This window comes from Salminus brasiliensis, chromosome 6, assembly GCF_030463535.1.
Source record: "Salminus brasiliensis chromosome 6, fSalBra1.hap2, whole genome shotgun sequence".
NCBI classification, from domain to species: Eukaryota; Metazoa; Chordata; class Actinopteri; order Characiformes; family Bryconidae; genus Salminus; species Salminus brasiliensis.
The window spans coordinates 976,036-1,003,681 of NC_132883.1; the positions used below are offsets into that span (position 1 = coordinate 976,036).

The 27,646-nt window shown below is 42.9% G+C and overlaps 1 protein-coding gene across 1 annotated transcript; it reads right to left on the reverse strand.

The window, feature by feature from the left end:
- Positions 1–27,443, reverse strand: def6a (DEF6 guanine nucleotide exchange factor a). The gene is made up of 11 exons (XM_072681269.1): positions 27,325–27,443; positions 21,041–21,181; positions 19,127–19,306; positions 15,185–15,412; positions 12,628–12,774; positions 9,318–9,426; positions 8,025–8,323; positions 5,299–5,465; positions 3,348–3,546; positions 2,089–2,179; positions 1–1,391 (listed from the first exon to the last, which is right to left on the reverse strand). The coding sequence occupies exons 1-11, from the start codon at positions 27,418–27,420 to the stop codon at positions 1,210–1,212; spliced, it is 1,839 nt and encodes a 612-aa protein (XP_072537370.1). The 5' UTR covers positions 27,421–27,443; the 3' UTR covers positions 1–1,209.
- Positions 27,444–27,646: the final 203 nt, after the last annotated feature.

Consider the following 27,646-nt stretch of genomic DNA (forward strand, 5'->3'; position numbering starts at 1 on the left):
TTATGTGTGGAAAATCAAGTATTTATTGTAAACTGAGGCTGTACAAGTCATAGCAAGTGATCCACAATGAAATAATGAAGACTGTTTTACAGCTACGACTCAACTACTAACTGTTTACAGTCAAATATTGTGGCTAAACTTGGTCCAAACCTTTTGTAATATACAGTGAACACACATTTACAGGCTAGTAACGTAAATAACAATACAGTACTACAGGCTATTCTCTCTATTAGCACGATTAGCTCAATGTCTAGCAATTCAGGCAACTCTGATATTATTTATTTTTTAATATTTTCTGCACAAAATCTTCTTTCAAAAATAGAAAATTCCAAATATTTCAAATCTTTTTGCATAATTCAGGGGTTGAGATCTAAACAAAACTCAAAAGTCAAATTTCTCTACAGTGGAGGTGAATAGAAGCAGGCGTCGGTCGCCATGACTACAACACAGATACAGCCCATAATTTATCTCCTATCCAAGCCAACACGAGATGATGATGATGATGATGATGAAGATGATGATGAAGGTAAAAAAGTGGAGAATCTCCACTAATGCAGTTCTCTTTAGGGACTACTTTCTGTAGCTGCACTACACCCTGCAGCATGTATCCCTCCACCATTTTAATGATCTGATTTTAAAAGCAGGTTCTAGAGCCGAACTCTTCTCAGAACTCTGGTAGAACAGTGTCTCAGGCATCAGGCAGCGTCTTCATCACCATTAGGTGAAGAACTTTCTGTGAGGAGCTTTTATTAGAGCTTCAGACGTCTGCTTCCCTTCACCTCCACTGTAGAACTCCAGCTCTGACTGGGGGAGCTTATCTAGAACCTCCACTGTAGAACTCCAGCTCTGACTGGGGGAGATTATCTAGAACCTCCACTGTAGAACTCCAGCTCTGACTGGGGGAGCTTATCTAGAACCTCCACTGTAGAACTCCAGCTCTGACTGGGGGAGATTATCTAGAACCGAAGGTTTCACACCCCACAAACCATCCAAACCTCCACTCTAATTGAGTCTGTTCACATCTTAACTGTTTAATTATGCAGGAATTTCACAATCTAGTGGACATAATTAAGAGCATTTCAGTGCTGGTCTGAAGATCCGCCTTGAATGTATTCCGAGGAATCCTTCAACAGTCCGGCTCCAGGATTGGGAAGTTCAGAGTTCGAGGAAAACGTGGATGTTTTGTCTTCTTGCGTCGTTGAGACGTCATCAGTGCACATCCATGTCTCCGTTTGAGCCCTGCGAGAGGCGCTTATTGTCGCCATCTTCTCCAGCTACGTTCTCCTTGCTCTCCTCGTCCTGCTCGCTGCTTTTCTGCCGGAGCCGCAGGCCCGGATCCTTCTGCATGGGGATCCTGAAGCTGGAGTAACCGCCGATCGATGGGCGCTTTTCTGGACATCGGGAAACAAGAGGAAAACGTGACGTTTGTGCAGAATCAGATACTGTCAGTCACAAAAATTAACCAATGACATTTTCCCTCTGAATTTCATACTTGCTAATTTCCACCCACTGGCTAAGATTTCCCACATGATGCTTCCAGCGCTGGGAGGGTGAAGCCCAGAGCAGTTTTACTCATAATGCTTTCCGGTTCAGCATAAGGGCAGGCTCAGGGTTAAACTGAGGCTGAGTCAGAACTAAAGCAGAAATGCCCACACACAGCATGTGTGTAGTCTAGAGACCGCAGTGTGTGTGGAGTGTATAGGGTGCGTAGAGTGCATAGGCTGTATAGTGTATAATGTGGAGTGTATGGTGTGTGGTCGAGTGTTAAGAGGGTAGAGGTAGTGTGTGTGTGTGTGTGTGAGTGAAGTATATAGGGTATGTAGAGTGTATACTGTGTGTAGTGAGTGTGTATAGTGTGTATAGTGTGGAGTGTGTAGTGTGGAGTGTAGAGTGTATAGAGTGTATAAAGTGTGTATAGTGTGCATGTGGAGTGTATGGTGTGTACCTAAAATGTAACCACAAAGACACACAGGCAGGTGTGTGTGCTGTGATGCTGCAGTGGCCTACATACAGCCTGGTACACTTAAATGCCAGCTACACACACACACACACACACACACACACACACACACACACAGAAAGACACACCTCCTGGTCCGATGGGGTGCATTAACCGGTTCATCTGAACGTTCCAGTGTTTGACGTTGGTGCTGGCCTGCCGGAGCTTCCTCTGGGCAGCCTGTCAATCATAACAGTCAATAAGACTAGATCAGACATCAGAACAACAACCCGTGGTCCATCCCCCGCCCATCACCCAATACAGCAACATTATCGTCAACTAATCTATTAACATTCCTTTATAAGAGACGCATCACACACCATGTGATCCTCTAAGTGAATAATAATAATAACAATAATAATAATAATAATAATGATAATATCACTAACAATAAAAACTCAAATTTCTATTATTTGCTACATTTTAGCCTCTAAAGTGATGTCAATGTTTTCATTTCCTGACTCCACCCACTCTTGACTCCTTCCACCAAATCTTACCTTATCCTTAATGTTTCCACCTGTGTCTAGTTTGTTGTCGCTCTTTCTCAGGTATTTAGGAGTGTTTAGAGTTTTTAAATGATTAATATCTATAAACGCCTGAAGAGACAGCAGTGACTGTGCATAATATTCAAAGATATTTATATAAGCTGTATAAAATTCTCTTTAAATAAATGATTTCTTTTATATATATTTAAATCATCAGTAGTGAAACAGTAGCTCACAGCTGTCTGTATATGTTTACACTTCATTACCAATCATAATTAGTTATTCTTTTGTATAACACACAATAAACTCACTAACAGCAGATATATTTAATTATAAAATTCTACTTTATTTTTTATTTATTTTTAATTTTTTGTTTTGATTTGGGTTGGCCAATTACCAGCAGATACCAGTGCGGACAGCACAGCACCGAAATGATGTAGGAGGAAAGTGCCATCCATGCCAATTGTGCTCTCTTGGGGCTCTGGGTGGCAATGGCTAGCAGCATGAAAATCTGACCAACTGACCAACTTTTGCCCCCAACAGGCACAGAGTATCATCATTAATATGCATGAGCTCATTAACATGGCTTTTAACTGAATTTGACTAAATACCACAGCAGTAAAGGCAGAGTGTCACGCTGATCACCACCCCAAGTGGCTTCATACCCCTCTAGCCCTCTCTCAGCACTGGGCATGATGACCTTGGGCCCATTCTTTGGGTCAGTGCTTTTCTATGGAGACTGCTTCACCTCCTTAGAAGGGCTGTCTGAGGTCTTTTGGACACTTTATGACTTCTGAGGCCTCCAGGAGGAATGGTGACCGAGTTCTAAACCCAGGTTGTGTATGTGCCGGTGTTTAACTGACCACCACGTCCTGGTCCACTCGGTGGCGGTTGGCCCGGACTTCCTCCAGCTGCCTGTGCGCCTCCTCCAGAGAGCGGCTTTTACTCTCCATCTCCTGCTTCAGCTCCTGCTTCTCTCTGTGCGCTCGCTGAATACACTCCTCCTGCTCCTCCTGTAGAGCCATCAGAGCCTTCATCTTCTCCTCCTCCTCAGCCAGCAATCTGGGGGAATGATATTATGCATATTATCTATATTATATAGACAGTGTTTCACACAGCAGCCCCTTTTCATTGGTCATAAGTATTTGGACGCAGGTGTTCTGATGTGTTCAGGTGGGAAAGCTGGTCCGCTTCACAGTATAAAACTGAACTGAATTAATATAACTGAGTTCGTATGGATTTACCAGACTCTTCTGTGACTGTTGCAGCGCCCCCTTCAGTCTGAAACAGTTAACACGCCTTTGGGGGCTTTCAGCTTAAAATAGTGCATTATAAGAGGAAATTATTGACATATTTATTTATATATAAAATAATATAAATAAATAATAATGATTTAAAAACACATTTTATTTATTTATTTTTTTAAATATTTTTTTATTATATATATATATAATTATATATATATATTTCTTTATTTAATTTTATTTTTTATTTTTTTTACGTTTAAATAATTATGAGCAGACTTCAAGCAACAGTAGACTTGCATCTGTACTGAGTTTATACAGAATTGAGATTACCGAGTGTCTCATTTCGGATCTCCAGTAACTCTGTACACTGGAGGCTCTTGTTTTTGCATCCTGTCTGGTGCAGTATGCTTAACGTATACATCATTTGGGGGTGGGTGAGGTGGGCTGGGTGGTTTCTCAGTGTTCGTGCGTATGCTGTGGCGTCAGTCAAACAGTTAGGGCAGAGGATGAAACAGTGGTTGTGTCATTGCACACACACAACGTTACACAACCTCGGCAGAAGCAAATGACTACAGCCGAGGGAAGTGTCTGTATTACGTTGGGGCTACAGCGGTGGTCCGCAGACGTCTGGACACTCCTTTAACTGAAGGGTTTCAGGAGCGAGTGATGGAGCAGCACATGTGAACTTCAGTAAAAACCATAACCAGCCTTAACAAACCTGGATGCTGTGTGTGTGTGTATGTGTGTGTGTGTGTGTGTGTGTGTGTGTACAGCAGCGTGGTACATTAAAGCGATACAAAATCATGCTTATCTGAGATGTTTTTCTGTGTGTGTGTGTGTCTGGTGTGTTGATGCTGAACAATTGGGTGTGAGTACTTGTGTGTGTTATACCCAGCCTGAGTGTGAGCCCAATACTTCCTCTGGCCACTTCCTGAGGAACTTCATCTAACGGCTTTAGAGGAACTCTCTCTCTCTCTCACACACACACACACACACACTTTGTATATATATTTATACACACGCACACACACTGTAATACACAGTGGGCAATTAATTATGTAAATGATTGATTAATGAATTCATTAGTACTATTTATTAATCAATAAATTGCCGATTCGATTAGATAATTACGGTTGTAAAAACACAGGTTCTGCCCTTTTGCCTCAGAATGAGTTTGCTGATAAGAATTTTATTGTTAGTATTTTTATAAATGTATAATAATAGTATACATTACTATTATACAAACATATTAATACTTATTTTACTAAAGAGTAATTACTTTGTCAGAAATTAGTAATATCTATCAGAAACTCCAGCATTATGTGATTGCTATTTAATTTGACTGGTTTCTATTAAATTATTTTTAACAAGCAAACAGCAAACATCTTCATCTATGATTTTCTATTTTGGTAAATTTTAGTTAAACACGCCTAAAACCAAAGAACAGATCCCTGAAAAATGATCATATCTAACATAAACGTTAAAAATAAATGACTCGGCCTGCTTCAAACACAGTGGTAGGTACTGTGCTGGAGCATGGACGTGTGTGTGTGTTGTGTGTGTTTACCGGGTCTGTGTGTATCTGTGCGCCTCCTCATCCTGTCTGGCTTTAACCTCCTGCTGTAGCGCCTCCTCCAGCCGCTGCTGAAGCTCCTCCAGCTCCTTAATCCTCTGTCGCTGTCGCTCCGCCTCCGCCTCCTTCAGAGCCATCTCAGCCTGCATACTTGCACGGGCCTACACACACACACACACACACACACACACACACACACACACACACACACAAAAAGACACGCCACCTCATATACAACTGAACATACATGTTGATCTTTCTATATGTCTTAAAGTATTAAACACTGGACAAAAGTATTGGGACACCTGCTTGAAACAATGGTGGCTCAGCGGTTAGAGCTCCGGGCTGTTGATGACAGGGTTGTGGGTTCGATGCCCGGGCTCAGCAAGCTGCCACTGTTGGGCCCTTGAGCAAGACCCTTCACCCTCGGGCCCTACCCGGGCACCACAGCAATGGCTGCCCACCGCTGTGGGTATGTGTACTCACGGTCACTGTGTGTGTTTCACTGGTGTGTGTGTGTGTTTGTGTGTGTGTGTGTGTTCACTGCACAGGCGGAAGCCAAATTCCATCTGTGTGCAACACTAATGGTGAAGATTGCTGTCTACTAGATTTTGGAGGAGGAGCATTGCTGTGAGGATTTGATAGCATTCAGCGACAAGAGTGTTAGTGAGGTCAGGGTGTCGGACAATCACCTACACATCCAAAAGAGGAGGTGGTCCCACATCCCACAACATGATGTTGATCTGTTCCAGAGAGTCCTATTCTATTGGCAGTACTTCTTCTCTACAGGGACTAGACAAGCTGTGTGTGTGCATTTGCACATCTGTGTCAGCAATGGGCACATTTAAAAAAACCAGAATGTATTATTTAGAAGAGGTGTCCGCAAATATTTGGACATGTTGTGTATCTATATCTGTCTGTCTGTCTATTGCTGGTGTAAAATTTCACTAATGCCAGTGGTGAGAAATAAATACAAGATGTTATCTCAGCTCAGCAATCCGTCGTTCAGCTGTTTACCCACAATGCCATTCTAATGCACAAGCAGCAAGCTAATGTGCCAACCACACGCTAACACTACAGCCACAGAGAGCCTTTACTTTCAGTACAGGGTTTTGAGGTAAAGATGAAATTTGCTCATGTTTTATGTTTATTTGGGTTTATTCTAATGTTATATAGAGTTAATTACAGGTAGACACTCTCACTGACCACTGACTTTATGTTTATTAGGGTTTATTCTAATGTTATATAGAGTTAATTACAGGTAGACTCTCACTGACCACTGACTTTATGTTTATTAGGGTTTATTCTAATGTTATATAGAGTTAATTACAGGTAGACACTCTCACTGACCACTGACTTTATGTTTATTAGGGTTTATTCTAATGTTATATAGAGTTAATTACAGGTAGACACTCTCACTGACCACTGACTTTATGTTTATTAGGGTTTATTCTAATGTTATATAGAGTTAATTACAGGTAGACTCTCACTGACCACTGACTTTATGTTTATTAGGGTTTATTCTAATGTTATATAGAGTTAATTACAGGTAGACACTCTCACTGACCACTGACTTTGTTTATTAGGGTTTATTCTAATGTTATATAGAGTTAATTACAGGTAGACACTCTCACTGACCGCTGACTTTATGTTTATTAGGGTTTATTCTAATGTTATAGAGAGTTAATTACAGGTAGACACTCTCACTGACCACTGACTATGTTTATTAGGGTTTATTCTAATGTTATATAGAGTTAAGTACAGGTAGACACTCTTACTGACCGCTGACTTTATGTTTATTAGGGTTTATTCTAATGTTATATAGAGTTAATTACAGGTAGACACTCTCACTGACCACTGACTTTATGTTTATTAGGGTTTATTCTAATGTTATAGAGAGTTAATTACAGGTAGACACTCTCACTGACCACTGACTATGTTTATTAGGGTTTATTCTAATGTTATATAGAGTTAAGTACAGGTAGACACTCTTACTGACCGCTGACTTTATGTTTATTAGGGTTTATTCTAATGTTATATAGAGTTAATTACAGGTAGACACTCTCACTGACCACTGACTTTATGTTTATTAGGGTTTATTCTAATGTTATATAGAGTTAATTACAGGTAGACACTCTCACTGACCACTGACTTTATGTTTATTAGGGTTTATTCTAATGTTATATAGAGTTAATTACAGATAGACTCTCACTGACCACTGACTTTATGTTTATTTGGGTTTCTTCTAATGTTATATAGAGTTAATTACAGGTAGACACTCTCACTGACCACTGACTTTATGTTTATTTGGGTTTATTCTAATGTTATATAGAGTTAATTACAGGTAGACACTCTCACTGACCACTGACTATGTTTATTTGGGTTTATTCTAATGTTATATAGAGTTAATTACAGGTAGACACTCTCACTGACCACTGACTTTATGTTTATTAGAGTTTATTCTAATGTTATATAGAGTTAATTACAGGTAGACACTCTCACTGACCACTGACTTTATGTTTATTTGGGTTTATTCTGATGTTATATAGAGTTAATTACAGGTAGACACTCTGTGTGTGCGTGAGAGAGACAGTATTTCCTGTACTGAGCTGATTGTAATGTGATAAATTTGGATTGACCATCTGTCTCTCACCTCTCTCTCTCACCTCTCTCTCTCACCTCTCTCTCTCTCTCTCTCTCTCTCTCTCTCTCTCTCTCACCTCCTCGGCCTCTCGGAGTTGCTCCTCCAGGGCTTGCTGTAGTTCATCGTGCTGTTTCCTCCTCCTCTCCTCCTCCTGCTGCAGGAGTATCTGTGCTTGCCTCTGCGCCTCCTTCAGGAGCTCCAGCTCTGCCATTTTCCTCTCTCGCTCCTCCTGCAGGTTCCGGAGGTGCAGAAGCTCCTGCTCCTTCGCCTCCCTCCTCCGCTCCCTGTGCTCCCTCTGGTCCCGCCGCTTCTGTTTCAGATCCTTATGGAGAGAGGACTTCTTCTCCACCTGCAGACGGATCGCTGTCTGGATCGCTGTGGGAAAACAACAATCACTCAATATTTACTATTATTATTATTATTATTATTGTTATTGTTATTAATATTAATAATAATTAATTAACTAATAAATTAACTAATTATTTATACTTAATTTTTAGTGAGAGTTTAATAACATTATTATTATTATTATTAATAATAATAATAATAATAAAAGATGCTTTAGATTATAAATCTAGATTATAAATCTGCCCCAAACTTCCAACCGATATTGATAATAATAACAGTATCACTACTACTACTGCTACCATTACTGCTACTCCTCCTTCTACTATTACCACTATAAGGGCGTTGGTGGTTCAGCGGGTAGAGCTCCAGGCTATTGATGACAGGTTTGTGGGTTCGACACCCAGGTCAAGCAAGCTGCCACTGTTGGGCCCTTCATCCTCTCTAATCAGTAGTGTGTCTGTGTGTTCACTGCACTAATGGTGAAGATGGGTGTCTATTATTATTATTATTATGCTTTCACTTTTATCTAAACAGTTTCATCAGGATTTTCTCAGGATCCTCTTTATTGGACTCAGATGTTCTGACTCACAGTTCGTCTTCAGAAACACTACTGATCCTCAGCTGAGAGAGACCAGCACCTCCTCAACAGCTGTTTACTGTTCACTTCTGTTCAGTTGGTACACACACACTATATGTCCAAATATTTGTGGACACCTCTTCTAATGAATGCATTCAGCTACTCTAAGCTGCAGCCATTGCTGACACAGATGTGCAAATGCACACACACAGCTTGTCTAGTCCCTGTAGAGAAGAAGTACTGCCAATAGAATAGGACTCATACAGAATATCATGACCCTATTGGCTCCATGCTGCCTAATGCCAGGCGTGGGCTAGAGGGGTATAAAGCCCTGCAGCATTGAGGAGCTGTGGAAGAGCTGTGTTCTCTGGAATGATGGTGGTGGTGATGGGATGAGTTGGGGAGTTGGGGATGATGACCTCACTAACGCACTAACTGACTAACCTGACGTCCACTCCTGTCTCTGTTTGGTGTCCGAGGCGCTGAGCTCGAAGGTCTTTGAGAGAGTTTTCAGACAGAACATGCACCTCTTCCCGTCCCTGTCTGGAAGAACCTGCAGAACACACAGAGAACATCTCACCTGGACCTCCAAACCAGCCCTGCTGCTCAGATATGAGTATTTATGCACCTACAAGAGCAAGACTAGCCTAGAGGACCCCCTCAACCGCAGTCGCTTCGTTTCCGGTCGAACCAGAATACACAGTCCAGTCCAGCTGTCCTGAGCTTAGCTGTGTTCCTCACAGACACACCTCTAAACAAACACACACTCCGACCGAGCACACACCAACACCTGAATGGATTCAGGCTATCTGAAGGGTAGAGTTGTGCCTCCCACCAATTCGTGCTGCTTAGCGTCTGAGTGCATACCCAGACCCACAGATCTATCTGTTTTGATGATAATTCAGTCTTCTCTGGTTATATATTATACAACTTAAGTGTATTATTATTATTATTATTATTATTATTATTATTATTGTGTTGATTTATTAAATCAAATAAAATAAAAGATTAGTTTTCAACTCAATTACCGTCTCTTTACCTCTGATACAGTGGTTTAGTTTCTCCAAATTGAATTCAGTTCAAACTATATTTAAAGTTACTTAGAGAACACTGAGTTTGACCATCATTTACAAAGGAGCTGAGCTGATTCATAAAATACAGACAAAAATGAAAACAAGGAATAAATATAATAAAATAAGTAAGATTAAAAAGTAGAATTCTAATTTAAGCAAATCATAAAACTATTAAAATGACTCAAATAAAATAAATAAATAAATGAATAAAAAGAGTAAAAACATTAAACTTTAGTTAAGCAGTAACTAAAAATAATAATTAGGGAAAATATGGTATAAGAAGGTTATTAGAATATCCTCCCTGTTGTTTTATTAAGGCTGTATCTATAAGTCTACACTATGCCTGCACGCTTTATCAAGGAAGTACAACCAGCGCTCATGCCAGCCGCCGTCACTTTGCAGAGAGCGACCTCTATACATCACTGAACTGAAAATTAAAGATAAATAATTTTATATATTATGTTTTATATTTATATATTTTATATGTATTATATACATTGACATGTATACCTTTGTGTCTACTGTGAGAACATGTGTTATTTGGTCTTTAAGTAAAGAACAGAGCTAAATACACACACACACACACACACACACACACACATACACACATATATATATATGAGAAATCTTATACTTTAAATTAGAGCTGGGCAATATGACAATATTTTATTGTATGGTGATGAATGTTGCTATGGTGATAACAATAAACTTCTCTAATCATATGGAGGAGACTTAGTTAGTGTTAATAAACTCTGATCAGCTGCAGGTTTCGTTACTAACAGTGTAATTAGACTGAAGGGTTCATTAGCTGAAGAGCAGCAGATGTAGAGTATAAATCACTGTATTCAGTACAGGAGAGGATCTGAGTAGTAGATTATAAGAATCTGATACTGATGATTTTAGTCTGTGATCACATGAATCGTGATAAATATCGAGTATCGCAAAAAAAGTCTTTAAATATCGTGATACAGTATTTTTACCATATCGCTCAGCCCTAGTATAAAGTTTTACATGCATTAATGTAATTCTCAGCCAAAAGACACATTTGTGTTGCCTTTTAAAAACAGATGGAAATCTATATTAAATTTGTACCAGAAAACATATTCTGTTATTAGTTACGATGCTAGCTAGCATGTCCTTGTATTTTTGAGCGAGTGCCTAATAAACTGGCATTTTTCTCTTATAATCTCCTATCTATAATTTCTCTATAATCTGAGTGTAGTTTAGAGAACTTTAGCCTCGAACACGGCGAAGCTCCGACGCAGAAGCTTAAATAGAGAAAACGCTTCACCAGCTTTCTAATCTACTGAGCTCCACAGTGGTGCCACAGTAATGCGCCACAGGGCTCTGCAGAGAGAGCGACCTACGGGAGGAAGCTGAGGCCAAACTTGGTAAGATGGTTCATTTGCAGTGAAAAGGGCGTTAAAGTCTGTAGACTAATCCCTCATTACCGCCAACACTAGCCATTTCTGTCTATCCCAGAGCGTCCGCGCGGTCTGGAGCAGAGGTTAACAGCCAGGATGAGGAGGAGAACGTCACTGAGGAGGTGAGCGTAACTTTAGCATCTGACCCTGACTCTGCGTTTCCACCACCAGGGGTCCGTTCATCTGTTCATCAGTGTTACAGCACAGGACTGAACAACAACCTGGGCTGTCTGGACTACCTGAGCCGTCTAGACTACCTGGGCTGTCTGGACTACCTGGACCGTCTAGACTACCTGGGCTGTCTGGACTACCTGGGCTGTCTGGACTACCTGAGCCGTCTAGACTACCTGGGCCGTCTAGACTACCTGGGCTGTCTGGACTACTTGCTGTACTGGGGCACACACAGCTGTTCCCCTCTGCTTGCCTAATAACATTACTAGTTAATAAAATTAATAATACGTTAATAACTATTTTAGCAATATTACCAGTTATTATTATTATATTATTGGTATATTAGTAATATGAATCAATTAATTAAACACATGCATTAAATTTATTCACTTTGCAGCAAAAAATAAACAAACAAAAAACTACAAGGGGTCCCAAGAGAGCGCAATTGGCCTTGCTCTCTTTAGGGTGGGTAGATGGCGCTATCCCCCACATCACTCTAATGTGGCGCTGGCCGGCGCTGGCCGTCACTGGCGTCCGCTAGCTGGTGCGTCAGAGCCGGGTATCCAGAAGCTTTGGTTGCCTGGTGACGTCGCATCAGCGGCAGTTAGGAAAAGAGGTGTGGCTGTTGGTCTCGCCCTCACTAGTGTTGGGGGCGTTGCGTGTGATGGGTGGGGGTGGGGGGGGGTACATACGGGTTGGGTAATTGGCGATCTAAATTGGTAAGAAAACGGGTAAAAATCTAAAATAAGATGATTTTTATGATTAAATGACTGAAACAGCTGAAGCTGCTCAAGCTTTTGGAAAGACGCTGGGGCATTATGGGAAATGTAGTGCCTGTAGTGAATTTGCGTGGCTTGTCCTGTAGTTCTGCTCAGAAATCCCTGATACTGACTTTTACAGGAGCCAGTCCCCCCGCAAACTGGGTCTAACCATCCTAATAGAAGAATAGTAGAACAGGGACTAGAGCGCCCCCTATTAATGTCTGTATATGTATCTGTTCATTCACTATAATGTATTCATATGTGGTTACATTACACACAAACACACACACAAACAAACACACACACACACACACACACACAGTACCTCCACACAGCAGTTAAAGTCCAGGGAGATGCTGCCCTTGCGGTCTTTGCGGTCTTCGCCACTGTAGTAATCCAGAGCGTTTGGCTTGAGGGTGAACCAGCGCTCTATCCAGTTCCGTCGCAACTGACCCTTCTTCCACAGGTAACCCTACACACACACACACACACACACACACACACACCTAATTTTACTCTTTAAAGCACATATTTGAGGTTCCCCCATAAACACTAAGTTCGTTACACACACCTGACTATTTTCACTGATCATTTAATTTAGAAACACCTACCACACAGGTGTTTCTAATAAAATGGCCAGTGAGTGGAAGCACAAGGCAGGGGTTTCTAATAAAGTGGCCAGTGAGTGGAAGCTCAAAGTAGGTGTTTCTAATAAAGTGGCCAGTGAGTGGAAGCACAAGGTAGGGGTTTCAAATAAAGTGGCCGGTGATTGGAAGCACAAGGTAGGGGTTTCTAATAAAGTGGCCAGTGAGTGGAAGCACAAGGTAGGTGTTTCTAATAAAGTGGCCAGTGAGTGGAAGCTCAAATTAGGTGTTTCTAATAAAGTGGCCAGTGAGTGGAAGCACAAATTAGGTGTTTCTAATAAAGTGGCCAGTGAGTGGAAGCACAAGGTAGGTGTTTCTAATAAAGTGGCCAGTGAGTGGAAGCACAAGGTAGGGGTTTCTAATAAAGTGGCCAGTGAGTGGAAGCTCAAAGTAGGTGTTTCTAATAAAGTGGCCAGTGAGTGGAAGCACAAGGTAGGGGTTTCAAATAAAGTGGCCGGTGATTGGAAGCACAAGGTAGGGGTTTCTAATAAAGTGGCCAGTGAGTGGAAGCACAAGGTAGGTGTTTCTAATAAAGTGGCCAGTGAGTGGAAGCTCAAATTAGGTGTTTCTAATAAAGTGGCCAGTGAGTGGAAGCACAAATTAGGTGTTTCTAATAAAGTGGCCAGTGAGTGGAAGCACAAGGTAGGTGTTTCTAATAAAGTGGCCAGTGAGTGGAAGCACAAGGTAGGGGTTTCTAATAAAGTGGCCAGTGATTGGAAGCACAAGGTAGGGGTTTCTAATAAAGTGGCCAGTGAGTGGAAGCACAAGGTAGGTGTTTCTAATAAAGTGGCCAGTGAGTGGAAGCACAAGGTAGATGTTTCTAATAAAGTGGCCAGTGAGTGGAAGCACAAGGTAGGGGTTTCTAATAAAGTGGCCAGTGAGTGGAAGCTCAAATTAGGTGTTTCTAATAAAGTGGCCAGTGAGTGGAAGCACAAGGTAGGGGTTTCTAATAAAGTGGCCAGTGAGTGGAAGCACAAGGTAGGGGTTTCTAATAAAGTGGCCAGTGAGTGGAAACACAAAGTAGGTGTTTCTAATAAAGTGGCCAGTGAGTGGAAGCTCAAATTAGGTGTTTCTAATAAAGTGGCCAGTGAGTGGAAGCACAAGGCAGGGGTTTCTAATAAAGTGGCCAGTGAGTGGAAGCACAAGGTAGGGGTTTCTAATAAAGTGGCCAGTGAGTGGAAGCTCAAATTAGGTGTTTCTAATAAAGTGGCCAGTGAGTGGAAGCACAAGGTAGGGGTTTCTAATAAAGTGGCCAGTGAGTGGAAGCACAAGGTAGGGGTTTCTAATAAAGTGGCCAGTGAGTGGAAGCTCAAAGTAGGTGTTTCTAATAAAGTGGCCAGTGAGTGGAAGCACAAGGTAGGGGTTTCTAATAAAGTGGCCAGTGAGTGGAAGCACAAGGTAGGGGTTTCTAATAAAGTGGCCAGTGAGTGGAAGCACAAGGTAGGGGTTTCTAATAAAGTGGCCAGTGAGTGGAAGCACAAGGTAGGGGTTTCTAATAAAGTGGCCAGTGAGTGGAAGCACAAGGTAGGGGTTTCTAATAAAGTGGCCAGTGAGTGGAAGCTCAAATTAGGTGTTTCTAATAAAGTGGCCAGTGAGTGGAAACACAAGGTAGGGGTTTCTAATAAAGTGGCCAGTGAGTGGAAGCACAGGGTAGGGGTTTCTAATAAAGTGGCCAGTTAGTGGAAGCACAAGGTAGGGGTTTCTAATAAAGTGGCCAGTGAGTGGAAGCACAGGGTAGGGGTTTCTAATAAAGTGGCCAGTTAGTGGAAGCACAAGGTAGGTGTTTCTAATAAAGTGGCCAGTTAGTGGAAGCACAAGGTAGGTGTTTCTAATAAAGTGGCCAGTGAGTGGAAGCACAGGGTAGGGGTTTCTAATAAAGTGGCCAGTTAGTGGAAACACAAGGTAGGGGTTTCTAATAAAGTGGCCAGTTAGTGGAAGCACAAGGTAGGTGTTTCTAATAAAGTGGCCAGTGAGTGGAAGCACAGGGTAGGGGTTTCTAATAAAGTGGCCAGTGAGTGGAAGCACAAGGTAGGGGTTTCTAATAAAGTGGCCAGTGAGTGGAAGCTCAAATTAGGGGTTTCTAATAAAGTGGCCAGTGAGTGGAAGCACAAATTAGGTGTTTCTAATAAAGTGGCCAGTGAGTGGAAGCACAAGGTAGGGGTTTCTAATAAAGTGGCCAGTGAGTGGAAGCTCAAATTAGGGGTTTCTAATAAAGTGGTCACGCATCTGATTACGCACCTCTTTTAACACATCTCCCACTATTTCCCGGTACACCTCCTCTATGGCCATGCTCATGGTCTCCTTGGCGATTCCTCTGGTCAGTTTGCCCGAGTTCATCATCTCCAGGAAAGCCCAGACTGTGAAGCCGTTCTGCTGCACAGAATCCTGGGATATGAAGTCCTCCAGCTCCACCCCGTTCAACTCCACACTCATTGCCATGCACAGCTTCTTCAGTAAATACTCCACCTGAGCAGAAAAGCAGCAGAGCAGTGTGATTCTCTCTAAACGTCCCACTCAGACGCTTCCACAGCAGCACCTTCACTGTCCTGTTACTGCAGGACAGAGAAAAGTCTGGACGCTCGTCTTCCTGGATCTTAAAGGATGGCGGGTCGAGCCGAGCAGTACTTGAAGCTGGAAGGGCTCTTGGTGCAGATCGGCTTTTGACCATCGCCATCAAGTACGGAGGGGCTGGCTGGTCCAGTCTTGGCTTTGTAGACCAGAGTCAGGGGTCTAAATCTGATGAGGGCAGCAGCTACAGGAAGCCAGTGAAGAGAGAACACAGGAACTGAACATGGCTGAATTTAGAAACGTTGAAGACGCCTCATGCCGCTGTGTTCTGGATCACCTGCAGGGGTCTGATGGTACGCATAGGAAGACCATCAAGACGGAAGCTGCATTGGTCAAAAGTCTTGAAGAAATGACTGAATGAGACTGAACGAGCCCCTGGGTGGCCTCTCTAGAGAGGAAAGCTCTCCTGTAACCCCAGCAGAAATCCTGTAAAACTGACACTGGCAGTAAGGCTGATCAGACTCCAGCTCAGTGTCTCAACAGCTTCATAGCATCACGAGTATCTCAACCAGCAGAGAGAGAGTTACTATGTTGTAACCCACAGTGTGAACAGAACCGTGACCCCTGTGCCCCAGTACACCCCTGCTCTGAACACCTCCAACCACATGAGACCTGCATTCATTACATAACCTTAACAGTACCTGCAGCTTCTCAGCTCAGCGAAACTGCGGCAGGCTGTTCTGCCCCCACCAACAAGTTGTGCAAACCTGCCTACAGGAAATAACCAGGCTGTAACCTCACGGAAAGAGAAGCCAAAACACAGCGGAAAAGAGCGAAGACAGACCTCATTCTGAGAGCTGAGAACAGAGCAACCTCCAGAAGAGCTGCTAGAACCGAGACTGCTGGTGTTCCCCTCACCATACTGTACCACATTATACTTTACTGAGGTCTGAGTTAATCTGCTCAGTAAATCACTGATATCAGAATAAACACTAATAATAATATCACTCCTACAGAAAGTGGTGGAGGTTCTCCATCACTGTCTTCATCATTAGAACATCTCCAAAGTTCTCCTCTCTCATGGAGTCTAGTGTTATTTAGAGTTCTCCTCTGATCAACACATGGTTTGGTGGTAAATCAGGGCTTAATGATGGTAAATCAGGTGAGCTGCTGCTGCTACTGCTGCTGCTGCTGCTGCTGATGGAGGTGAACACATCCTCCACGCTGTGCTGGCTGGACTGGGGGGCGTCCAGGAGAACCCTGGAGGAACCGAGCTCTGTTCTTCAGACCAGCTCACCGACAAGATCTCACTACTTTCTTTCTTCAGAATGAGAAGCTCTTGTTTCTCCTTTTTACTGGATTTATGTTCAGCTGCTTTATCTGTTCTGATGAGATCTGGAGCTTCTACAGTAGAACACTCTCAGGATCTAGAGGTCTGATGATTAGGGGACTAAAACCTCCGAACACAGAATTGTATTTTTTATTGATTTTAAAAGAAAACATAAGAATCTTATAATTAGCAAAAATTCATGTATTCAGAGTCTGATATTGGCACAAGGAGCCACCATCCAATCAGCTACTTGGTACCGTTCAGTTCATGCAGTTAATGTGCACCCTTAAAAAAAATGGTTCTTCAAGGGTTCTTCAGTAAAGACAATATAGAACATGACAGAGTTGCATATTAATATACTTAAATGGTTCTTCTCTAAGAGATATACTCTTAGAGCAAATTGGGTTCTATGTGCAAGTGGTTTAATTATGTGTCAGCTGTTCCCATCAGCAGGGAACTAAACCAGAGTGGAGTGAGACGTGGAGTGAGACGTGGAGTGAGACGTGGAGTGAGACGTGGAGTGATTGGTCTAAAACAAACTACGTAGGTCTGAAAACTCATTCTCTGCATAATTAAACAGACTCAGTGTTGGGATTTGAGGGGTTTGGTGTGAAACGCTTGGTTCTAGATAACCTCCCCCAGTCAGAGCTGTGGTTCTACAGTGGAGGTTCTAGATAAGCTCCCCCAGTCAGAGCTGTGGTTCTACAGTGGAGGTGAAGGGAAGCAGACGTCTGAAGCTCTAATAAAAGCTCCTCACAGAAAGTTCTTCACCTAATGCTGATGAAGACGCTGCCTGATGCCTGAGACACGGTTCTACCAGAGTTCTGAGAAGAGTTCGGCTCTAGAACCTGCTTTTAGAACCAGATCATTAAAATGGTGGAGGGATACATGCTGCAGGGTGTAGTGCGGCTACAGAAAGTAGTCCCTAAAGAGAACTGCATTAGTTCAGATTCTCTATTCACTGTTTTACCTTCATCATCTTCATCATCATCATCATCATTCATATAAAACTCAGAAGACCCGTGTAGCTGCACTGGTGGGTTTGGATAGGAGATGAATTATGGGCTGTATCTGTGCTGTAGTCGGGAGTGGGTAAGTTCCTCTAGTAAAGCTCAGTTTCACACCGAACCCGACTCTGAATGAGCTCAGCTCACTGAACTCCACCAACAGCTGCAGATCTGACTGTATCATCAGGACAGAGGGTCAGAGGGTATCAGGGCTGTATCTGCTGTTTTACCACCACAAAACACATCGACCAGCTTCAGCCTTAAAAAGAACAATATGAGGACACTTCCTTATTTCCTGCCCTGCACTGAAGCTGGGTTTACCGAAAAGGGTGTTACCCTAAATCAACACTTTACACACAAATAAACATCACAGCTCCGTTTTCACATCAGTGATATACAGCACTACTATATACACTACTGTACGTGTAGTTTGTCTCAATGATGTAACATTATTTACATCTATAGCATTTCTCTCCTATCCCGAAGTGCTCATATAGCTCCACAGCTAACGATTCACAACTAGACTACAGTCCAAACAGCCCCATTCAGGCACTTTCTAACAGACATTAGTGAAAGAACGGGTGGTTCTAAAGAGCTCAGGGCCGGGTGCTGAGCTCAGAGCAGAGTGCTGCTGCTGTTAGAGCTGCAAAGGGGAACCAGCTCCATGTTAATGCCTATGGGGTTAGAATGGGACTTCAGAAAAGGTAAAGGATAAAGGATAAAGGTGCACGTATTCGTCACTGTACAGTGTGGACTGTACAGCGAAATGTGTCCTCCGCATTTGACCCATCTGGTAGTGAACACACTCACACACACACACACGTGTTAGGGGCAGTGAGTACACACACACACCCAGAGCGGTGGGCAGCCAACTCCAGCGCCCGGGGAGCAGATAGGGTAAAGGGCCTTGCTCAAGGGCCCAACAGTGGCAGCTTGCCGAGCCCGGGAATCGAACCCACAACCCTGTTATCGATATCCCGGCGCTCTAACCGCTGAGCCACCACTGCCCCTACGCAGAAAAGCTCCTGTAGTTGGAATAGTAATAGGTGTCCCAATACTTTTGTCCATATAGTGTACCTCTAAACGTAGATACTACCAGAGATACAGACATACAGCACTGATACAGTACTCGGTATATAAAACTGCTCACAGCTGCGTGCAGCACATCCTCTACACTGTGTTTGCATATTATTGATATCATCAGAATATTGATGAGGGTTAATCCATGTAAAATCAGCAAAGGTGCAAAAGCTGCTACACTGTATTAATTATTGAACACAGTTAACACAGTTAACACATATAAGTAATGATGTGCGTTCCTCCAGAGGGTCTCACCTCGTCAGGGATCATCACCAGGGGGTATTTATCCTCCGAGAGGAAGATGAAGAGGCACCAGAGACGGAAGGCGTCCTTCTGGGGCAGAACCTTTTCTCCCACTGGCCTGTAGTTCTTCTTCGCTGTTAGGGTCCAGCACAGCTCATCCACATTCTCCTTCACAAACACACCCTCCACCACCTGCGCACACACACACACACCAATGACACCTTACACATGGCACACATACACTAGCATCAAGCTTTATCATTTCCAGTCAGTGTGTGTTTGTATACGTAATCTTCTGTTTTGTATTTGTAGGTTGGCGTGTAGGTGATGGAAGCCTATCCAGGATGTATTTTTGGTAAGTGTGTGTGTGATAGTACCTTATTCAGGATGTATTTTTGGTGTGTGTGGTAGCACCTCATCCAGGATGTATTTTTTGGTAAGTGTGTGTGTGATAGTACCTTATTCAGGATGTATTTTTGGTGTGTGTGGTAGTACCTCATCCAGGATGTATTTTTTGGTAAGTGTGTGTGTGATAGTACCTTATTCAGGATGTATTTTTGGTGTGTGTGGTAGTACCTCATCCAGGAGGTATTTGTTGGTAAAAGTGTGTGAAAGTACCTTATCCAGGATGTATTTATTGGCAAGTGTGTGTGTGTGATAGTACTTTATCCAGGTGGTATTTGCTGGTCAGTGTGTGATTGTATTTTATCCAGAATGTATTTGTTGGTAAGTGTAAAATGGTACCTTATCCAGGATGTATTTATTGGTCTGTGTGTGTGACAGTACTTTATCCAGGATGTATTTATTGGTAAAAGTGTGTAAAAGTACCGTATCCAGGATGTATTTTTTGGTAAGTGTGTGTGTGATAGTACCTTATTCAGGATGTATTTTTGGTGTGTGTGGTAGTACCTCATCCAGGATGTATTTGTTGGTAAAAGTGTGTGAAAGTACCTTATCCAGGATGTATTTATTGGCAAGTGTGTGTGTGTGATAGTACTTTATCCAGGTGGTATTTGCTGGTCAGTGTGTGATTGTATTTTATCCAGAATGTATTTGTTGGTAAGTGTAAAATGGTACCTTATCCAGGATGTATTTATTGGTCTGTGTGTGTGACAGTACTTTATCCAGGATGTATTTATTGGTAAAAAAATGTGTGTAAAAGTACCGTATCCAGGAGGTATTTGCTGGTAAGTGTGTGATTGTATTTTATCCAGGATGTATTTGTTGGTAAAAGTGTGTGAAAGTACTTTATCAGGATGTATTTGTTGGTGTAGGTGGTAGTACCTCCTATTTGTTGATAATACCTAGATGTATTTGTTGATAATTGTGTGATAGTACTTTATCCAGGATGTATTTGTTGGTGAAAGTGTGTGGTAGTACTTTATCCAGGATGTATTTGTTGGTAAAAGCGTGTGATAGTACTTTATCCAGGATGTATTTGTTGGTGAAAGCGTGTGGTAGTACTTTATCCAGGATGTATTTGTTGGTGAAAGCGTGTGGTAGTACTTTATCCAGGATGTATTTGTTGGTAAAAGCGTGTGGTAGTACTTTATACAGGATGTATTTGTTGGTAAAAGTGTGTGGTAGTACTTTATCCAGGATGTATTTGTTGGTAAAAGCGTGTGGTAGTACTTTATTCAGGATGTATTTGTTGGTGAAAGTGTGTGGTAGTACTTTATCCAGGATGTATTTGTTGGTAAAAGCGTGTGGTAGTACTTTATCCAGGATGTATTTGTTGGTGAAAGTGTGTGGTAGTACTTTATCCAGGATGTATTTGTTAGTAAAAGTGTGTGTAAGTACCTTATCCAGGATGTATTTGTTGGTAAAAGCGTGTGGTAGTACTTTATCCAGGATGTATTTGTTGGTGAAAGTGTGTGGTAGTACTTTATCCAGGATGTATTTGTTAGTAAAAGTGTGTGTATGTACCTTATCCAGGATGTATTTGTTGAGGTAGGGCATGTAGCCCTGGCTGGAGACTGGACCATCATCGTCGTCTCTGAAATGCTCCTCCAGAGCCGCTGGGTCATGGGGAATACACAGAACCGTACACAGATTATGGGACAGAACCTGCAGAACAGAAGGACAGCGTTAGCACTGGACTAATGTAGTAGATAATCAGAATATATATCAAAATATATAACATCACAATTCATTTTAATAATGAGTACAAATTATTTCATATTTCAGCCTTGGTTGTTTTCCCGAAGTTTGATACAATTTGTTACATCAGGCACAATGTATCTGAAAAGTTCACAGTGATGGAAATTATTCTAATAACAATATCACATCTCCCAACTCCAACAACCTGTATAGTATTAACATGCTCCATCTTAAACCATCATCCTGTATCAGCTCCATCTTAAACCATCACCCTGTATCAGCTCCACCTTAAACCATCACCCTGTATCAGCTCTACCTTAAACCATCATCCTGCATCAGCTCCATCTTAAACCATCACCCTGTATCAGCTCCACCTTAAACCATCACCCTGTATCAGCTCCACCTTAAACCATCATCCTGTATCAGCTCCACCTTAAACCATCATCCTGTATCAGCTCCACCTTAAACCATCATCCTGCATCAGCTCCATCTTAAACCATCATCCTGTATCAGCTCCACCTTAAACCATCATCCTGTATCAGCTCCACCTTAAACCATCATCCTGCATCAGCTCCATCTTAAACCATCACCCTGTATCAGCTCCACCTTAAACCATCACCCTGTATCAGCTCCACCTTAAACCATCATCCTGTATCAGCTCTACCTTAAACCATCATCCTGTATCAGCTCCACCTTAAACCATCATCCTGCATCAGCTCCATCTTAAACCATCATCCTGTATCAGCTCTACCTTAAACCATCATCCTGCATCAGCTCCACCTTAAACCATCATCCTGCATCAGCTCCACCTTAAACCATCATCCTGCATCAGCTCCACCTTAAACCATCATCCTGTATCAGCTCCACCTTAAACTATCAGCAGTGACAGGGGGGGAGAACGGCGTCTCCGTCATTCCAACTCCGGGCCGGAGCGCTGCTGCTGCTACTGCACTATGGAGGTTTGGTGGTGGAGCTGCAGGAGGAGAACCTCTCTCCAGAACTGCTGTGTAACGCTGCAGAACCCATAGAGTCATATTAGTGTAAAATCCTGTAGTGTTACTCTACCACCTCCACCCACATGCTGCTCCACCTTCAGATCAAGCTTCTGCAGCTCTCACACTGTCCAGAAATGCATGTTTACAGCTGACCATGAAAAGTGAATTACACTCCTCAACTGTAGGGGGAGCCCAGGAGCAAAAAATACCAATTCTCACGTAATACTCTCTCACAACCTCTCTTCATCCCTCAGAATTAAACAGCTGCTGGTTTTATTACTGTGCAGACGTATGTAAATGAGCTCTGTTCTGTCATTTTTGTCATTTTTTTATTCAGGCTCTTTAGGCTGATGCAGAACACATTAAACTGCTGACTGGTCTGGGAGGGTGGCCTGGGAGGGTGGTGTAACAGCGGCTGGTGTTTACTAGGAAAACTCGGTTTATCAGGGGGAACTGAAAGAACTGACGGTCAGACTGATGTCAGTGAGACTGCTTTTTAAGCTCTAGCTTATGTTAGAAGCTGAGAGAGCCGTACCGATGCTGCAGACAGTTTCCTGAGCAAGAATGAAGCCTAAGCTTGGACTAAAACAAATGCTAATGATAATTCAGCCGTAAACAGTCTCAGTCTTAGCCTACATTCTTAAACAGGATGGCTATCATCTCTTTAGAGTCACAGATCTAAGAGGAAATGATGTAAGAGGCCGATACAATGAATACAAATTGTGAAACTCAGCAGGGGTGGGGTTTTTGTTGGGCGTAATGTGCAGTAATAAACCAATCAGCGTGTCTCTCGCTGTCGCTCCCTTTAAGAGCCAGGTGTGGTCAATCTGACATTTTGCTATTGCTATTTCATTGGTGCATCGCGGATGGTCGGCCTGGGAAGGCGCGCCCTTTCCCTGGGTGTGTGCAGCGATTGGAGTTGAGAGGATTCACCTGTGTTGGTGACGTAGCTCCTGATTGGTGGAGTGGGAAAAAAACGGCCAGGTAACCGCCACACACTTATAGAAGTGTAATAGTTGGTGTTGTGGTGGCTGTGATAGATATTATATTTATGCATTTCATTTTAGGTCAAGCCTAAAAGCAGAGTACAGTATCAGTTATGTTACTGTTGATGTAAAAGTCTGCATAGCTGCCGACTGACCGCGCTGAGGGTTTGTGCACTGCTGCACGTCCATGTGTGGGGCGTAAAGCGTGGGGGGTTGGGGTACGAGCGTCAGGCTGCACGCGCCTGTGTTGACAATTCACTGCCGAGATAGCTCCTGCTGTGTTTCCGCTGCCGAGATACGAAGCAATACTCCAGAAACTGACCTGAACCCCCCCCATTTTGAGACCACCACGCCCATCAGCGTAGAGATATTCACAAGCAGCGCTGCTGTTTAAACCACGCAGGCGTGAGGATAGACTGTTGCGGGGTGGAGGAAAGGGCCCTTAGCCTTTGAGCTGTCAAAAAATCTTAAAATTTGTTAATCTTTTCCATTTTTCTCCCAGTTTGGTTCTGCCAATCAACTCGGCCAACTGCGCTCTCTCTGACTCCGGCTGCTGATGGCAAAGCGGCAAGGCTTAGGATTCAAACTCACAACCCCCCGGGCCGTAGTGGCAGGGCGGTTAGATCGGTGTCCTGAACGTTAACTGTAATTCATTTGTGATGAATTGCCCAGCTCTAGAACCTCAGCTGCAGATGATCAGAACATGGGTCGGATTCTGGAGGAGTCGGTCTTATTCAAACCTCAGATGTTCAGTCTGGATCTCGCCATGGCGATACCATCAGCACCTACAGTCTCCTCCCTTCCTGAAGGCCTCAGAGAGCTCTCTAGATCTGGCCGTGGTGATCTTCTTCACCCGTCTTCAAGTTTAATCAAGAGCAGATCAGACTAAACATCTGAGGTTTAAATAATTATTAGGTCATTAATTATTACTGGTTATTATTGGTTATCACTGAGTGACTGAAATTTAACCTCAAGAGAAGATGCATTGGAGCTGAGGAGGAAAAGGGGCGGGGCTTGTTATCTGATTAACACCCAGAAAGACTGAGAATAAACCACCACATCCGCCGGCCCCTCGCTTCCCATCAGAGAAGAGCTCTGTTTCAGAGAGACTGTGAGTGTGTGTGTGTGTGTGTGTGTGAGTGTGTGTGTTTGTGTGTTTGTGTGTGGCGAGAGGGTTGCTTTTCTAGATCCAGAGAAAAGCCTCGAGTCCCTCTGATCTGCAGTCGGGCGTGTATACGGCTCTTTGATCAGACAGACGGTTTTAAAATAGCAGCAGATTTTTCACGGCGTTACAAATACACTAGTAACACCCAACCAACCACACTAAGTGCCACGGTAACCACTTAGAAACACTTGAGATACAACAGCAACTGAGATACAACAGCAACTGCCTAGCAACCACTTAGCGACACCCTAACAAGCAACCTACTCATTGCTCTTACCTGAAATACCCTAGTAACCACCTGAGGTACCACAGCAACTGCCTAATACCACTTAGCAACAATCAAGCAACCACTTTTCACGTTAGGAGTTAACGCTAAGGTTAGCAGTGGTGATTCCACAGAGCTTTACAGATGGATACGACGGTCAGCTCTCAGTGGTCTCTCATCTTACACCTGGGCAACCACTCAACCCTCCAGCTGCACAGGAGAAGAGCATCAGTTCAAATCCCAGCGATGCCGAGTCACTACTGATCAGCAAATCACCAAAATAGCCAAAATAGAAAACCTGGACGCTGTGGTTCCGTTCTCTTCCGTTCTACAGAAATTAAGCCAGAACCTGCAACAAGAGTCAGACTCGCCTACTCATTTGTAGGTAGCCCCGCCCCCTTCTCCCAGACCGAATCTCAGTGTCTCAGACCGTCTTCACTGAGCTTCCAGTGCAGAAGCAGAGTGGATTCCCCTGGACTCCCAGTCTGTCCGGTAAGTGGACAACAGCTCCAACAGTAAAAGTGCAGCTCATGGAAGTTCCTCTACAGCTCAGCTCCTCCATGTACTGACCAGAGAGGACGCCATGCAGGTCCTGCTGCAGACGACCAGACTGTCTCCTCCAGACAAGACTGTCTGTCAATCACTGCATTCCTAAGTGTAGCCCCGCCTTCTTACGATAGAGCAGAGTAAGGGTTAAAAATGAGATGAAATGAAAAAAGGTTGGAGCTGTTTTGTCACTGAAACATATGAAGATAGGCGGAGTTGCACGTCATACTGCAACCAGCCAGCAGGGGTGCTAGACAAGGTGGAGCTAAACCACTGTTAATACCGGTCAATAACGGCAGGTCGCTGATATTAATGCCCAACCAGATTACTGTCTGTGCCCTAATTATAACCACAGCTGTCTGAATTCTGTCGGAATCATAACAGTGATCACTTATCGACAGACAAAATTGATCAGGATGGGACAGATATTTAGATTTGACTGATATTTCAATTGGATTTTTAAAATATTTATTTATTTGTGTTGGATTTTTACTTCGGCTGGATTTGTTTATGGTTTTATTCGGGGTTATCTTCTCTGTATTTGCTGGCTTTGCTTGCTTTAACAACCTTAAAACCACTTACAACTAGGGCTGGGCAAAACTGTAAAATATCACAATATTTATATACATTTTGGATATTTTCATAATATGTGAAGTGTTGGTCAGTGTTCTTTAAGCACTGGCGATTTCCACAATACACTCTGATAAGAATAAATTCTGAGTATATCGTGGAAATCGTCAGTGCCGGTTCGGTTGAGATAACTATTTTCGGACAAAAATAATTGCGATAAACGATATTATCGTACTTTTCAAGACAATTTTATACCTGTGATATGAAGATAATAAAATAGCATAATTATGCAATTACACTTCTTTAGAGGCCTTTCTAATTAATATAAATTTTTAGACCCTGGAATTTGAATACAAATTATCCTAAAACAAACAAAACATCAATAAAATAAAAACATCGTTTTAAAAAAGTCAAGATTTACATTAAAGGCATTTAGCAGACGCTCTTCTCCAGAGCAAAGAGCTTCACTGTTTACTCGAGAAGAACCTCAGCTAGTTTAAATAGACTAAAATTTAAAGTTCCTCTAATCTTAGACTCTACTAAACACAAGTCAATATGGAGACCATAGTACTCTTCTCTTCGCCTGAGTACTCTCAGAAGAGGAGGGTCTTCAGTCTGGGTTTGAGGACAGTGAGTGTTGGACTCTGCTGTTCGGACACCCAGGGGAAGTTCGTTCCAGCACTTCGGTGCAGGACAGTAAAAAGTCTGGACGCTCGTCTTCCTGGATCTCAAAGGATGGCGGGTCGAGCCGAGCCGTATTTGAAGCTGGATGAGCTCTTGGTGCAGATCGGCTTTTGACCATCGACACCAAGTACGGAGGGGCTGGCTGGTCCAGTCTTGGCTTTGTAGACCAGAGTCAGGGGTCTGAATCTGACTTGTTTTTAGTAGAGTCTAAGATCAGAGGATCTTCTGATAAGGGTATTTTCTGACAGTGAAGCTCTTCAGAGAGTCGCTCTGGAGAAGAGACTCTGCTAAAGGCCTTTAATGTAAATGAATAATGTAATTATTATAACAGGCTACTTAAAACTGTCAATAACATTATTGATCATTATTAGTATTACTAAATGGACAATAGCTTTCAAGCACAGATCAATAATCTCCAAAATAGAGGTCAGTGCCCACAAGGCCAGAAGCCGATGTGTCAGAGGAGCAGCATGTGGCTCAGGCAGTAGCTCAGAGGGTATTGTTGTACTCTGGGCTGCAATTTCTGTTAGGTTCCCAAATGAAGGTCAGTGAGAGGAACAGCAGTTCTGCTCAGATCACTGATCTTCACCACAGGCCTGCATAAAGCACCAGAAACGGGAAGACTGAACAGAAAGTTACTGAAGACCATGTGGCAGAAGATGGGTAACACACACACACAGGAAATGGAGCTCAGAACCAAGGCCAATCTTCATCCTCCTGTAAAAATACCCATACAAGCAGGGTGACCTGTCCCAACTGACCAGAACCCCTTATTCCTGACCAAACGTCTACTTTTCTGACCTTTTCTTTCTACATGTGCACAGACTATGTAAACCCATCCGTTCTGTTCTGAACCAGAAACCGGTCCAAACTAAGGATGCTGGAGTTCTGGTACTGACCTTCAGCTGAGATTTGGACACTTTGCCGCTCTTTTCCACGTCCAGCGCAGTGAAAGCGTACCAGATGGACTTCAGTAGCTCGGAGCGTAAATCCATGACTGCAGAGGCATTACTCCTCTCTCTCTTCTTCTCTCTATCTGACTTTCAACCTCAAAACCACCCACACCCTGCTCACCCGGACAGTGTGCGGAACCACAGGTAGGTGGCGCCCCCTGTTGATTAGAAGCAAAGCACATATGTACACACACACACACACACACACACACACTTACATACAACAACAAAATCAGGAAAGCCTATTAAAACAATAACAATATTAAAG